The following is a 16,192-nucleotide window of genomic DNA, read 5'->3' on the forward strand; positions in this document are numbered from 1 at the left end:
AACACCAATCACTAGTGCTAAGTTTCAGACATATTTTAAGCGCTATCCGTCGGACTATTATTTTTTTACGACATTGACTTTTCTCTCTTAGATTATCACTCGGTCAATTCAAAATTTTGACTTTAACTCAGCGACGACTTCAAATGAATTAAAAATTTTAAATCAATCTCGTATCCAATAAAAACAGTCTCCAACTTTGTTGGTCTATCAAATATGAGTCATGACGTTGAGATGTTAACTCTGAAATTACCTAGACATCATTTTTCAGAAATATATTACGAAAAGAATCTGTTTTATTTATTAAGATAATAAATATTTATATAAATTTTGAGAAAGAGATTTTATTCAATTATATATTCAAATCACGTAATAGCCCTATGGTGACATCGGATGATTATCTATCGACACTCAATAACTCGGCTATCATAATTGATTGTACTATATTTGAAACTTCAAAGCATATTAGTTCGGTATCAAAACGTGTAGTATTCATACAGAATATTTTTTATGTCTCAAGTCTAAAGATCATATACACCAGTGGGACGACGATTTATTGTTTGATAATGAGATATCTTCAATCATCCAGTATTACATGAGTGGATCGATCGGTAAACTCATTCTCCAATAAGCATCTACACTATATCTTTAGTGTCCCCACATGAGCAGCTATGAGACCAGCCACCTTTATCATATGGACGGGTATATAGTATACTAGTCTGTGTGGTTATCTCGATGTCACTCTTGAGTCACCTATGATCGAGATTATTTAAGTTCTGTATTTAAAGATAAAACGATCTCATTATTGTGATTTCATCATGATCCAATTCTAATTGTACGGATTCATATATATATATATATATATATAATATAGTGAGAAAAAAATAAAAAAAAGAAAGTGTGCGTCATGTCACACGTGTTATCACTCACTTGATTGGCTTGTAATGCACTTATGACTAGTATATGTTACTCGAGAAAGACATTGAGGTAACTGGACAAATCATTATATTATATGCCCATCCATGGAGGTAACTAGTCTTATAACTACTTGTGCGAGGACACTAGGGATATAGTGTAGGTGCTCATTAGAGAATGATACCTCATTGTTCGATAACAATTCTGTAGTCCTAGTTGTGTATCTGGTCACTAGACTTTAGACATCAAGGATGTCTTACTTGAGTACTCTATTCTTTGATACCGGACGTATTAGGTGTCAATAGAAGATCATCTACTATTGGTATTATAAGATAAATATCTCATATGTTCTTATTTAAGCAAATCGCTGGTCAAGGTTGATTAGATTGAGAGAATCTAATAAGAGTGAAAGTCGAATTAAGAGAGAAATAGTTCTTCGCGAGAATCCGATAAAAGTGAGACCCCAATGGATTTCATATGGGCCTAACAGGGCAATGCCCAATATATAGTCTCTAGGATATTAGATGGATAAGGAATTATAGATACACGATAAGTTGAACAACGCGACAAAATGATTTGATTCTCCTATATCATTTAAGGACTATGGTGTAGTGGCTTAGTACGTTTATAGTCGATGAGTTAAGTGAATTATTATGAAAATAATAATTCATTGAGTCAAAAGGAGTTTTGATAGGTGCAACTCATGACCAACTTGGTATTGGGCCTAGAGTATTATTGAGTCACATATGATGGACAACGCGACAAATAAAAGATTGAATATTAGATATTCAATAAACTCCTATTTTAATGGATCTATTTGATGAGATCCAGTAGAACTTAGAGTGGTTATTGGATGAGAATTTAATATTCATTAAGCTAGTGGTTATTAGATGCAGATCAAATACTCTATAAGACAGATCCATTAGGCTTAGCAATAAGAGCTCTCTATAAATATGAGATAAGGCTTCATGAGTCATTGGTTAGACTATATAGTCATCGTCCTCCTATCTCCTCCTTCCAATCTTTCTCTCAACCATGAGTCCCTCTATGGTGTAAGAGGACAGTAAGAGGGTCAGCCCCTCTTTTAATTACTACTGTTTGGTGGTGTGCAATCATGAGCAGAGAACCCGTTGCATAAGAAGGTGTATCGTCATTGTGTCCATTATATGGATCACCCATGGAGAGGAGTTTGTGAGAGCTCTTTCATCCCACGGACTGAGATATGTGATTTAGGGGATAAACGATCGCCCCTTGGTGAGAACGTCTCAACCACTTGGATGTGGGTTCTATCATTTTGAGTTTTATGCTCCTCGTTATCACAAGACGATACGATATGTTTGTTTTCGGAACTAATTTTGTTTTTATTTTTTACTACGCATATGATGCTCCATAAGGTTTCTAATATTGATATTATTGGATTATGTTGAAGGTATGAAAATTGGTGAAGAGTTATTGACATGTACATGATCAGGCTGATGCACTTTGGTGTCACTTGGGCGAGGAGAGAACAAATATATCATTTGTGGTGCCAAGAGTATTACTTTATCAGGCATTATGAGGTGAATTTGAGGAGAAGTATGTGGAGAAGTTACAGAGGGGGTGAAGTATTGCTAAACTAGAGTGATAAGGGAGTGTATGTTTTGAGGAGAACTACTGATTGACATTATGATAGGTGTGTCTAAGGGTCTGAGGTGTATAATTATTAGAGTGGCTTACAACTAAAGGCTCATGATTTTGAAAGGAAAAGGTAGACTCGATAAAAATAACATGATGTAATATAAAGGCCTTTTAAGTTTGAGGATCATAGTACCAGAAAGCATTATGTTGAATCCTAGATTTTGATGATGAAATCAATTGATTAGTTTATAGACTCTCTTGAACATAAAAGTGTTATAAACTCTCTTAAAAAATATCGAGTCTCTTCCTCCTTGAGTGTAGAGGTTATACTAAAAAGCTATGAGGTCTTATATATATGAGATATATAAATATTTTTTCCTAAGCCTAATAAAAGAAGAAGAGAGATGTAAATTCTCTCATAAGCCTTTAAAAAGAAAACGGTTGTAACAAGAGTAGTTGATCTTCGTCCATTGAAAAAAAGAATAGTAGTAAAAGCCGATGGCCTTGAGAGAAGAGGAATTATGAGTAGACGCAGGTCGGGACGATCGAACCATTATAAATTTGGTTTGTATTTCCCTTTATACTTTTTCTTATTATTATTAACTGATTTAGTTGCTCACTATCCCTACTCACATTTTAAGTTACATGCATTTTCGATACTTATTTTTCGATCAAAAATTTTCAAATCGAAACTTTATTTCGAAAGCACCGATTCACCCCCTCTTAACACTTTTATAATCATAATAATTGGTATCAGAGTTTTGGTTCACTCAATTGGTTTAGCACCCAAGAGAGATTAAATGATATTTTTTAATAATCAAGAGGGTCATTTTTTAATAATCAAGAGAGATTAAATGATTTTCTTGATTTCTATAGATTTTGATTTATGGAATGTCATGATTTTTAAAACTCTTCTAAACTGAAATGATTTTGAAAAGAAAATATTTTCTTTAAATACTAAAGCTTTATTTTATGGTTTAGATAAAAACGAGTTTAATTGTGTTTGTACATGTGAAATTGCATGATATTCGGTAAAAGTTACTCATCAAGACATAAATAGAGTAAAAGAATCTAAGATTATTTTTTTAAAACATATGAATTATTTAAAATAAAACCAAACGAAACCATTGGTTACATGTACACCCATTTTACGAATATTATCAATGATTTAAAAGTTCTTAGTAAAAGCTATACTAATCATGAATCAATAAATAAGATTTTAAAATCTTTTTCTAAAAACTAGGATTAAAAAATAACGAATATCCAAAAAATAAAGGATTTGAATGATTATCCTCTTGAATAACTTATACGATCTTTAATAACTTATGAAATAATATATAAAGTATATTTAAAAAAAAATTAAGAAAGAATATTATATTTAGAACTAAATAAGATTATTTGAGTAAAAGTTCAAGCGAAGAAGACGACATGACGAACTTTACATCGATGGTCTTTATTGATGGTCTTCTATATAACCTATCCAAAATATCTTTATCTTATAATGAATTACTTAATATATTTGATGATTTATATGATAAATTTAAAATAATTAGTAAAAAATATAAATTATTAAAAAGGATTATATATCTCTCTAAATTAGATAAATTAAAAAATAAGTTAATAATTAAAAAATTAATATTTGATAAAGCGATAAGATGATAGTTTATAATATTGATAGATTTCTTTAACTATACGAAGCTTACGATTGTCTTAGTCTAATCTAAAAGTAAGTAACATTTTCGTAAAAGTGTTAAAAAATATTTGAAAAATGATTGGAAAAAGAAGACTAGTAGGATTTATAAAATTCACTTGTGAATCAATGAAGCTGAAGGCTTTTGCCCATTCTCATGGACTTCACAGCATACGGGATTACCTCTAAAGCGAAAGGTTTATTTAATTAATGGGGACCTCCATAGGTAATCTAGGAAAAGAGGATAAATTTTGCCGAGTACAAGAAGATAAAAAATACTAGTGATTGCATAACATATCCATGATGGTTTTAGTATCTTAAATTAATTCCTTTGATAAAATTTCTCCTACGTCTACATTTAGCCTTAGCCTACCATTGTAGTTAATTTATTTAAGTAATATAATTTGAAGGTTATAGAGAGTCGTTAAATGTGTAATGGCAACATTAGATGAATTATTTGTGCCAAGATGAAACTTAGTCAAATTGTTCTCAATCTTTCCAAGACAATCATTAGGGTTAGACTTAATTTGGCGGAAAGGTGTGGTTAGAAATCATTAGATTAAACGACACACCATTAGGGCTTGACGACATTTGTTGAAGCATCGTGACCGTCGATTCTAAGTAGATGTGATGGTGGACACATCACCGGGTCCATCACGTGCTTGGCATGTGTTGACACGACGTGGTCAGCCACCTTCGTCTTCGGCATCGGTTAACCGACGACTTTTTCTAGTCAGGTTAATACTGTATTCAAATCCAAGGGTCAACATTTGATCCTCCATTGTCTTCTAGAGAATCCATCCTCAATTGAGACTCAACCACTAAGGATTGATCTCCTTCTAGAGGAGAGGAAGCAGAAGAAGACAGAGAATTTTCTGAAGGCAAAGACCAAATTCTAGTAAGAAAATTCTACAAAGTAGCCAGCGGAGAAGGCGATAAAAAAAATTTACTAATGAGGTAAGAACTCCATGATTGTCACTATATTAATAGTCTTTCATCGTCAAGCTAAACAAAGTACTTCAATGAAGTCTTGATATGTTCCAACCGCTTGATGGGGGTGGGACGAAAGGAGGCAGGAAGAAGTCTTGATATGTTCCAATTATTATTATATTCACCATAAACTCTTCTCTAATTCCCATGACTCTGAACTCATAGAGCTTTTGCATTCGGAGTAGTCTTCACATCAATCCTAAGCCAAAACCAAAATGCTTAGTGTACACAAACGTTTTCTGACCCTCGCATAAGCTTTCCAGCTCACTATCGGCCTTCCAACATCGTCGTCATCGATGCGTGGTTTGTGGACGAGTCTTGCTTGCTCGTAGATGAATCGGTTTCAGATGCAATGATAAAACCTGGTTGTCTTGGTTGTGGTAGGAGAGCACTGTCGCCGCCCAACATCACCACCACCGACGACATCGTTGGTCTGTCTTCTGGTCGCGCTTGAACGCACAAAAGTCCCACCTTTATACACCTCATGACTTCTGCCACGGAAAGCGACGACTGCCCCATTGACCCATCCGCTAATTCCAACCCTTTACCTTCGTTCCAAAGACTCCATATCTGAAATCGATTTCGTAATTAAGGTTCAGAATTATGTATGCATTGAAGTGGAAGTATAATGTAAAAGATGACATTTTGGTGCACTTACATGTGCTAGAAGATTTAGGTGGTGTGCAGATTGATAGACTCCTCTGTTCTTTTTGCCACTTACGATTTCCAGCACCAAAACACCGAAGCTGAAGACGTCAGATTTCACCGAGAAGATTCCGTCCATGGCGTACTCGGGAGACATGTATCCGCTGCATTATTAGGGAAGATGATAAGAGAGATTCGCATTACGTGCACCTAGAGGTAAGATCTAGAGTTGGCACGTACTACGTCCCGACGACTCTCCTGGTTCTTGCGTCTGTGTCGTCCCCTCCAAACATCCTTGCCATGCCAAAGTCCGATATCTTGGGGTTCATATCCTTGTCAAGAAGGATGTTGCTAGCTTTCAGATCCCTGTGAATGATTCTGAATCTAGAATCATGGTGCAGGTACAGAAGGCCTCGAGCAATCCCCACGATGATGTTGTACCGTATTTTCCAGTCCAACAATGCACCTTTAGCCTTGTCTGATTACAGATTCAGAATCATTCATTCTTCAGCTGAGAGAGCTCCGATTGAAAGAGGAAGTAGTGAATGGAAGATTAACTAACCAAATAAGAAGGAATCCAAGCTTCCGTGTGGCATGTACTCATAGATCAGCATCCTCTCCCCTGCTTGGATGCAGCAACCGAGAAGCCGGACGAGGTTACGGTGCTGTAGCTTGGCAATTAGCGTTACCTCGTTCTTGAACTCATCCAGGCCCTGCGTCGATGTCTCGGATAGTCTCTTCACAGCTATCTCTTGGAGCTCCCGCAGCTTACCCTGTAATCATCGCATTCAATGGCCAATTAACTTGACGCACATCGACTGCCAATAGTAGAGAATTCGGCGAAGCTTCACCCTGTTGAGCTCGTTTATACCTTGTATACTGGACCAAAACCGCCCTCACCAAGCTTGTTGTCCATGGAGAAGTTGCCGGTGGCGCCTGCTATTGTGTCCAAATCATATAGTGGTAGGTCCATGTCCTGTTCGTGTGTTTCTTCGTCAATGTAGCGATCTGTGAAACAAATTGAACCGGTAAAAGGTATGTCTCACAAATTAAATAGAAGAAGATGACAAGTGTTGATGGTACTTCTTCTCTTCTTCCTTCTCCAAACGAAGCAAGCAACAGAAAGTAGGAAAAAGGTTGCCAGAGCAGAGACTACGATGATGATCACGACCACATGATTCCGGTGAGACTGGATTGCTTCAGAGCCTGAAAGATAAACGTCATCTCGTGAATTCAATAACAGATCAATTCCTCACGCAGACTACCATGAAAAGTGATCGAACGTACCAAGGTCGGCAGCCGCCAGCCTGACATAGATATCTTGTCCTGAACCACTGTCGTACATTTTGATATCGGTGAGCTCCGTCGTCCATATGATGCACCCGCTGCTGCTCTCACTTCCACTGATGTTGGCACTGGCATAGGCTTTGCAGGAGCAGTTCCTCCGGCACAAAGCCTCGCACTCCTCCAGGCTCATGCTCCTGTCCACCATCGACGTCGACGTGTGCGGTATCTTTACGCTGCTGAGCGTGATGAACCCGTCGGTCCCGTTCCGGCAGTCCAACGCCGTGTTCCTCACGCAGCCGTCCGTCCCGTCCCTGAGATCCCAGCTCCTGGGATTCTTGGGGTGAAACCCCTGCAAGCACTTGCACTTCGGCGACTCGTTGGGGTAGCAGACGCCGTAGGGGCCGCAGGGCGACAACATGTTGTCGCAATGGTCGTTGGGCGCGAACCAGAACACGCTCCACATCTCACTTTCTTCGATCCACACCAAACGCTGCAGCATGCCCAACTGGCTTATGACCAACCTCGAGACGACCGAGGATTCTCGCATGTAGAACGAGTACACGATCTCGCGGGCGTCCCCCACGAACACCATGTCGAACACGTTGTCGGTCTTCATCTCCTGGATGCCACTGAACTGGCGGCCGTTCCATGAACCCCCGCGCCAGTACCGCCGGCTCCCGGACCACAGAAATATCTGCGGAACCCCGTGCACGTCGAAGCCGGTGCCGTACTCGCTCGGCGCCGGATCGCTGACGCTCCTCCATGCCGTGAGGTTGCGGTTCAGCCCGCTCGTCAGGTTCCACCCGATCTTCATGCTCGGCAGAAGTGTGTCCGTCAGGAAATCGAAGCTCTGCCACGCAAAGCTTCTCGGATCGTCGTCACTGCCCTCCTCCTCCACGACGAAGTTCCCGTTGTCGAGGAGCCGGGCCACTGGGTTCCCAAGGGCCAGCGGGCCCGACGACCAGATGACGGTGGAGTTCTTGCCGTCGGTGATCACGAGTGCTCCGTCCGTCTCCAAGGACAGTTTTCCGGAACGGCCGGTGACCGGCCGCTGGCGGTTGGCAACCCAGACCACGGTCTGGATCGGGATGCGGTGGTACCATATGCCGATGTAGCGGTTGGTAGAACCGACGGGGCTAAAGAAGCCCAACTCGAAGCTGCCACCAGCGGAAATTAAGCTGGTTTCTCCGTCGTCGACGAGAGGTCGGTTGGGTGTGACAGTGTCGCCTCCAATGGCGGGGGAACAGAGGATGGAAGCAGTGAGAAGGTAGAGAAGCACCGAGGCCTTCGTCATCCTTCTGGCCGTCACCAATCACTAGTGCTAAGTTTCAGACACATTCGAAGGCCCCCCTATTTGTCGGACATTATTATTTGTTTACGACTTTGACTTTTCACTATTGGATTCTCACTCGGTCAATTCAAACGTTTGACTTTAACTGAGAGGTCGACTTCAAATGAATTAAAAAATTTAAAATCAACCTCGTGTCCAATAGAAAGAGTCTCGAACGTTTTGGTAAATGAAATGAGTCATCTTCACGTTGAGATGTTAACTGTGGAATTACGTCGACAAAGTCGTCGAAGCAGATGCATGATTTGCTACGGCAAGATCATTGTCAGACTTATTCGTGAAATCATTATGGAAAAGGACAATAATCTTCGTTCACAGCATTATTTTATGTTCTTGTGTTATCAATATCTTTTTTTTTTACAAGAAAAACAAATTTATTTGGTTACTGTCAGTCTAAAAATGACTCGTGTTGGTCATTCATTATATAGGAAATTTCAAAATTGAGAAGGGGAAAAAATGTTTTCATAAAATATAATTATTTTCTGCTCAAGCAGTTGGCTGCTCGATTGTGTTTCCTGAAATAATGTTTTAATTTGTAGGAGACTAACATGTATTATGTATCAGCATTATTATCTATTTACCACTTGACTTTTCTCTCTTTGTTTCTCACTCGGTCAATTCAAAAGTTTGACTTTCTTTGTCTGAGACGTCTGCCGAATTAGACGTCAATTCAACTGTTGAAGTAGACGTCGTCTTCAAATTAATTACAAATTGTAAATCATTTTCTTATCTAAAAAAAGAAGTCTCTAATTATATTAAATCGCTCTTTAATATAGATGGATTAGACCCTCAAATTGTAGGTTACGGTCAACGTTTGGCTCATGGAATATGACTTTTGAAGCTAAACATGATCACGTTGTTGAGATGTTTACTGTGGAATTACTCGACTAAGTCGTCGAAGCAGACGCATCATTTGCTCCGGCAAGATTAGTTCGAGACTTAAGGTCTTCGTGAGATCATTATATATATGACTAAATTACGTAAAGTCAGCAATCTTCATCCACACCATTATTTATGTGATATTCTTATGGGACTTTTATCGATTTCGATCGAGATAATTATTTGATATAGAGTAAATTTTTTTTTTAATTTATGTAATAAAATATACTATAGACCATCGAAGAAGATTATGATGTAACTAAAACTTCTCAGGAAGATTAAAGAACGGATTATTCCCTTCGAGTAGTAGTTGATAAGATAATATATTTTTTAAATTTCTGTTATAATAAATTTTAAGGAGGTTTTGAGAGATCTTGAAGCAAGAAAGAAAGTAAATCAAATGAAAAGATATAGTAAATTAATTTCTAATCAATGTAGTTGCTCTATTGAACAATAAAAAAAAGATCTATCTAATTTATATGTTAGTAAATTATTTGGTTCTTTAGAATCACATGAGGATAAATTAAAAAATCTCAAAAATACTTATATTGGGAATGCCTTACAAAGTAAATTAAATATTTTCAAAGAGTATCTTCAGGCTGTGTTATCCTTTTGTTTACGCAATGTGTTCGATTAAAGGTGATTTCAGTACAATCCTTTATGTAAATGAGAAGCTGGGAGGCAACCCTCCGGTTTGTTCCATAGATGATTTCCATGAATCCATATCTCTAACTAAACTGAAAAAGAAAAGAAAACATGATAGATCAAACAATAAACCAGATCATCAGAATCAAAGAAACATCGAAGGTAACACTGAAGGTTATTGTAAGAGGAATTTTCGATGTTATTATTATAAGATTTTTCTATTTAAAAAGGCAGCATCAACAAGCTAATTATTAGTAGGCGGAGATACTAAATCTGAGAATTTACCTTTTGCATGTCAATCTATATCAGTGATGCACCAAACAAATGTGATTATGTGATCAAGGTGAGGTACGAGAATAAACTTAAATGGTTCGATGCTTATAAAGATATTACAGATCATGACAAATTAGATTAAAAAAAAAAGATTTATGATCTTTTCAAGTTTAGTTCAGAAGTTGATATTGGCCTGACATATATTGATGAAGACGATGATATATTATAGTATTGGATGATGACGATGAGTAGTATGATATAATTATTAATCGACGATTGAATCCACTCAAAGCCAATGTTCAGTTGAAATCTAATGCTAGTGATGCATCATATTTTTAGAGAAAGTTACAACAAGAAAGGTAGCATGTTTATTTGAATCTTTTGAAAGATGTAAGTTGAAGAACCTATAAATTTTGAAACCAAAATCAGACAAAAAAATTAATTAAGAGAGATCAAAGATGAAGAATTTATATTTTTTTAAAATATATTGATAGATCCGATAAACACTCAAACAATAGACTCAGACAAAAAAAATTTTCTAACAAACCTATAGTTATCATGCCGAAGAACTTGATCTATCAGAGCAAGTTCGAATGCTGCAAATATTTTTATGTCATTGGAGAATTTTTTATTTTGAAAGGACAAACTTATACTTAGATATGTTAGCATTGTGTGAGAGTCTTTAAGATATAAGTCTTATTGATTTAGGAGATATTTTAATAAGAATTTAATTGATTTAAGATATGTATTTTAGATAAGATTGCAATGAGTCCAAACAGTGTGGTCTCTTCTAATAGCCCACCAAGTCAAATTAAGACAGGATTGTCATAAGATTTTCTTAATAATTTTTTATATTTTAAATTATGCTATTTTTTTCTCTCCACTCCTTTTCAATCTTTTTCCAAGACTCTTGCCGTAACAAAAGTTGATTGTCTTGGTTACGACACGAGAGCACTGTCATCGCCCACCATCAATCACCACGATCGACGACGACGACGTTGGTCTGTCTTCTGGTCGACGTTGGTTACGACACGAAGGTCCCAACTTTGTGCGTCTTGTGACTTTGGTCACAAGAAGTGACGACTGTTTCGTTGACCCATCCACTGCTTCCGACCCTTAACCTTCTTTCCATCAACTCCATATCTAAAAGAAATGTTACAATTATGATCAAAACTATAAAGTAATTGATATACAATATAAAAGATAAAAGTTTTTTCTTGATAAGATTAATTTAAATAATTAGAATTAAATAAAATAAAAAATAGATTAAAATAAATAGATGATGATAAAAAAATATTTATTGGGATATAGTATATCTTTTTATTATTTTAAAAACTTATATTCTATCTTTTAACTAATATAAATATGTATTCTTCCATCAATCCAAAGCACTATAGTTTGAAAGTACTTCGATTTCTTTTATTCTTTCTTCCCCTTCTACCTAAAGTTCTGTCAAAAAAAAAAAAAACCAATAAGTGTGATTTCTTGGTTTGAAAAAAGACTAATAGGAGTATGTGATTAAAAAAATTAATATATTACAAAAAAGGAAAATGACAAGTATTGGAGTAAGTGTCCATAATCAATTTCTTCCTATCATCAAAGGTGAAAATTATTGTTTTAGATTATTAAAATAAAAACTCTATTTATTTCATAATGATTATAAAATTTGATAAAAAAATTTATTGAGTATGATTTACAAGATCCTAATATTACTTACTAAAGATCAAAAAGATCAAATGAATGAGAACAAACAAAAAGATGCAAGAACCTTCTATATACTATATAAGTTCTTATTTTCTTGAATCTTGATGGCATCAACATCAACAGAAGGTTGAAAAATATTAAAAAGTATGCTAAGAGGAACAAACTTTTATGATATAAAGCTTCAAATTTTTTGACATAAATTCAAAACTTTTATGATGAAAGATTCTAAATCTATCACTGATTTTTTTTTTCTCAAAAGTCTCTTATATTATAAATCAAATGAAATCTAAAAGATTAAATTATAATAAAATTTTTTTTACAAAATTTATTTCTAAAATTTGATATGATTTCTACTACTATAGAAGAAGAAGCTAAGTATACAAGTATATTGTCTGTTGATGAATTAATGAACTCATTTTTTATTTATGAATAAAAAATAAACATATATTTAGATGAAACTTTAGAACATATTCTTGAAATGAAAATAGATTAGAAGAAAATCAAAAGAAAATTTTAAAAATCAGATCTCAAGGGAGAAATCAAAATGATACATATCGCAAATGATCTTATGCTCAAGGTTGGAGACAAAATTGATCAAATGAGAGTCAGAGGAACTCTAATAAGTAGTTCAGCAACTCTTATTCATACATGTATACAAAAAAGCTAAATTCTTCATCATATAATCAATTATGAAACCATTGAATTCTTTCTACCTAGCACAAATTCTCTTATATATCCTATCATATAAATCATAAAGTAATTATCTATTTTTTCTCACATAAATATAAAATTAAAAATATATAAAATATTTATAAAAGAATCAAACATAATTATTAGAAATTTTTTTCTTCATGATACTCTTTCGTTTATTGAGATTTAGTTTCCTCCTAATACATTTGCTCTACGAACATGAGCAACAACGTGGAACATAAGATTTATATCGAGCATCTTATAAAACCACTATCAAAACCTTTTCCTTTTCATTGGGAAGATTGATCCAAAGGGAAGGGATGAGGAGGACTAAAGTCAACAAGCTAGGTAGATTGATCCAAGTGCGTGACACGTCATTTATCAATGAGTAGTATGTTTTCCTTCGTGGGCACAAAACCCACGAAGCTTAATATGGTGGTGGAGAATATGTGAATTAGGAGAGGACTTTTGTGGGGGAGGCACAAAGCTATTATAATTGTTTGTTTCTTCTTCCGTCTCATCAGCCTTATCTTAGTCACTAGCTTTAAGGATAAGTAAGAGGTGAGAGCAATGCTAATGACGTTGGAGGAGGAAATAAGAAGATGAGATGTTGGCTAAACTGTGGCCGGTGCCATATAATGTGAAACAGATCAAAGTGCGGGTGTTCTATATATAACACTGCACGCCATGGCGAAGATGCATGCGTGTCTTGGAGCACCCGTACGTGTGGCCCTCACACGCACAGCCGTGCATTGTGCTCGACGACTTTGAAACAATGAGAATGTCAACGGGAGATCACAGGGATTTATCATCCGAGGTCAACGGTTCAAAATAATAATGGAAGCATTTGGCAATTTCTTGGCCTTTTCTGATGACAGAGTTGTGAAAGAAAGAAAATTTGGAGCGGGGGGAAGAGAAGGAAGAGAAGAAGAAAAAGGAGAAGAGACGGGAGACGGGAGACGATAGAGAGAGAAGAAGCAAGGAAGAAAAAGAGAGAGAGAGAGAGGTTTGAGAAATAGAAGAGAGAAGAGAAAAAGTTGAAAAAGAAAAGAAAATAAACAATTAGAGAAAATATATAGAGGATTCGATTAGGTATAAAGATGAATTCAGATAAGTTCAGAAAAATAAATTAGATTCTCATTTTGGATTACCGATTGATGAATCCTGATATTCTTATTTAATTTGATATTTAAATTGTGAATAAAATTAAAAAATTGATAGATGATGAAAAAATAAGAACATAAAACAAAATTATATGCTTGTGTCGTTGTTATGTAACTCGGGTAAGTATCTCATTTGGGTAAGTATTAATACATATGTTTGGAATCAATAAATGCTTACGCTTGACCTATCTTACAAATCTATGTTATTTAAAATTATTGCAAAGGAATTTAATTTTTGATAATTCGAGAAAGTATATAATTTGAACTGCTATTTATTATTTTATAAATTTTTAGATAAATTTTATTTAAATTTATATAATATATATATATATATATATATCTAATATTATATATATTTTTAAAATGATATATGATTGCATCAGTTTTGAAATAACATTAAAAAAATATTTAAACTTTAATTTTTTTTTAAAAAAATTAATATATTATTTTTATTTTTTGTGACATGATAGTTGTCTAACTAGCATGATTATAATCTGGACCCTGCTAATAGGGTTTATACATTAGAATATATTTTAGGAACTAATTTCTTTTAGACCTTACCAATATGTTACCTATATCATGTGAGTTAAGCATAATTCTAAGCAATATTTCATTATCGTAGCTATTGATTTTACTATGACTTCTATTCTAATATGTACACCCTAACCATATTTATGTTTATAAACTGTTAACTACATTTATATAAATTATAGTTTTTGTAACATAATATTTTATGCTTTGATATATGACAATAGCTATACATATATTTTTTATTTAAAAATATATTTACTTGTGTCTTAATCAGAAAAGTATCATAAGTATTTTATGCGATTTAAAATATATGTATGTCATTCTGAAAAGTATTCATGCATTTTATTTCAACAAGTTACGATTCTAAAATGCTTATGATTCTAAAATACATATAAAATTTAAGTTTTGTTATAAACTATATGGGCATAAAGAAAATATTTGATATCAATACATAATTTAAAAACATATAAAGAGTTTATATTTTTTAAAAATATATTTATGATAAATTTTGATTGGTATGCGAATAACGATGTTTACTAAGTCTTAATTGCTCATATCATTATCTCTCAATTTTTTAGAGTTATACAGAAAATGCATAATGGATCAATTATTGACTAAATTATATAATTAATTTATTAAATAAATTACGAATATTTTATGGGTGAAGTAATTATTGATTGGCTTATGTGGTAAATGGTCTGAAGAAGATTTTATTATGGTTTTGGCCTTTCACCTATACGATTATAGTGTTGTACTATTCCTTACTTTTCCATTGGCCGTGGCATTACAATTCCACGAAGGACTTTCAACATTAAGGAGTCTATTCATCTACAAGCAATTTGATATATGTTTTGGATATTAAAGTATGATTTGGCATGCCAATTAACATTCAAGTTATTGTCATATATATATATATATATATCTATGAGATTTGTATACTCATTCATGATGAAATTTTGGGTGATCTGATTGAATGAGATTAATGATTTATTATGATTTTTTAAATTTAATCTATATTAAAAGTAGATAAAGATTGATTTATCAGGATTTGATAAGTATAATATCATTAATTTTAACTTAAATATTTTAAGCTAGTGATTTACACTTCAACATCTTTCGTTACAAGAGTTTAATGAATGTACTATTAATAACTATCGCTTGATAATAATAATAATATAAAAGTAATGAGTATTATAATATATCACAACACTTGCATGATCGAACATAATCACTGATAAAAGAAATATCACAAAAAAACAATGACAAAAAGGAGTTAATAATTATTTAGCTCGTCAAATTCTTATCCTTTTCTTACCAATAGATAATTGTCAAAGAAAAATGAAAGCATATTAAAACCATCATGGTGGAAATTAGAAATCAGAGTCTTAAAAAAATTATTTTTAGAAAGAGGCTTGCTTGACGATGAGATAGTGGTAATCAAGGAATGGGCCTACTTATCTTTTATAAGTTTTGTTTATAAAAATTATTTGACGTGTATATATATATATATATATATATATATATATATATATATATATATATATATATATATATATATATATATATATATATATATATATATATGTGTGTGTGTGTGTGTATCTGAGTCTTGTATAATTATTGTTGATGATGAAGTCATTGAATGAGATTATTGATTTACTGTGATCATCCCATTTAGTTTACATCACAAGTAGATAGATTTATACATATTTGATGTGTATATTATTATTAATTTTAATTTTAATATTATAAGTCAACGATTCAGACTAAACAAAGTTACTACAGTAGCTCCAGATGATATGTCTTAGGACAAGTTCG

At 34.0% G+C, this 16,192-nt stretch overlaps 1 protein-coding gene across 1 annotated transcript; it reads right to left on the bottom strand.

Annotated features, from left to right (window-relative positions):
* Nucleotides 1-5,170: 5,170 nt before the first annotated feature.
* Nucleotides 5,171-8,441, bottom strand: LOC103982863 (receptor-like serine/threonine-protein kinase SD1-8). The gene is made up of 7 exons (XM_018824828.2): nucleotides 7,142-8,441; nucleotides 6,938-7,060; nucleotides 6,726-6,862; nucleotides 6,417-6,627; nucleotides 6,095-6,332; nucleotides 5,868-6,018; nucleotides 5,171-5,779 (listed from the first exon to the last, which is right to left on the bottom strand). The coding sequence occupies exons 1-7, from the start codon at nucleotides 8,433-8,435 to the stop codon at nucleotides 5,477-5,479; spliced, it is 2,457 nt and encodes an 818-aa protein (XP_018680373.2). The 5' UTR covers nucleotides 8,436-8,441; the 3' UTR covers nucleotides 5,171-5,476.
* Between the last annotated feature and the right edge of the window lie 7,751 nt (nucleotides 8,442-16,192).

Source organism: Musa acuminata, chromosome BXJ1-4 (assembly GCF_036884655.1).
Source record: "Musa acuminata AAA Group cultivar baxijiao chromosome BXJ1-4, Cavendish_Baxijiao_AAA, whole genome shotgun sequence".
Classification (NCBI taxonomy): Eukaryota; Viridiplantae; Streptophyta; class Magnoliopsida; order Zingiberales; family Musaceae; genus Musa; species Musa acuminata.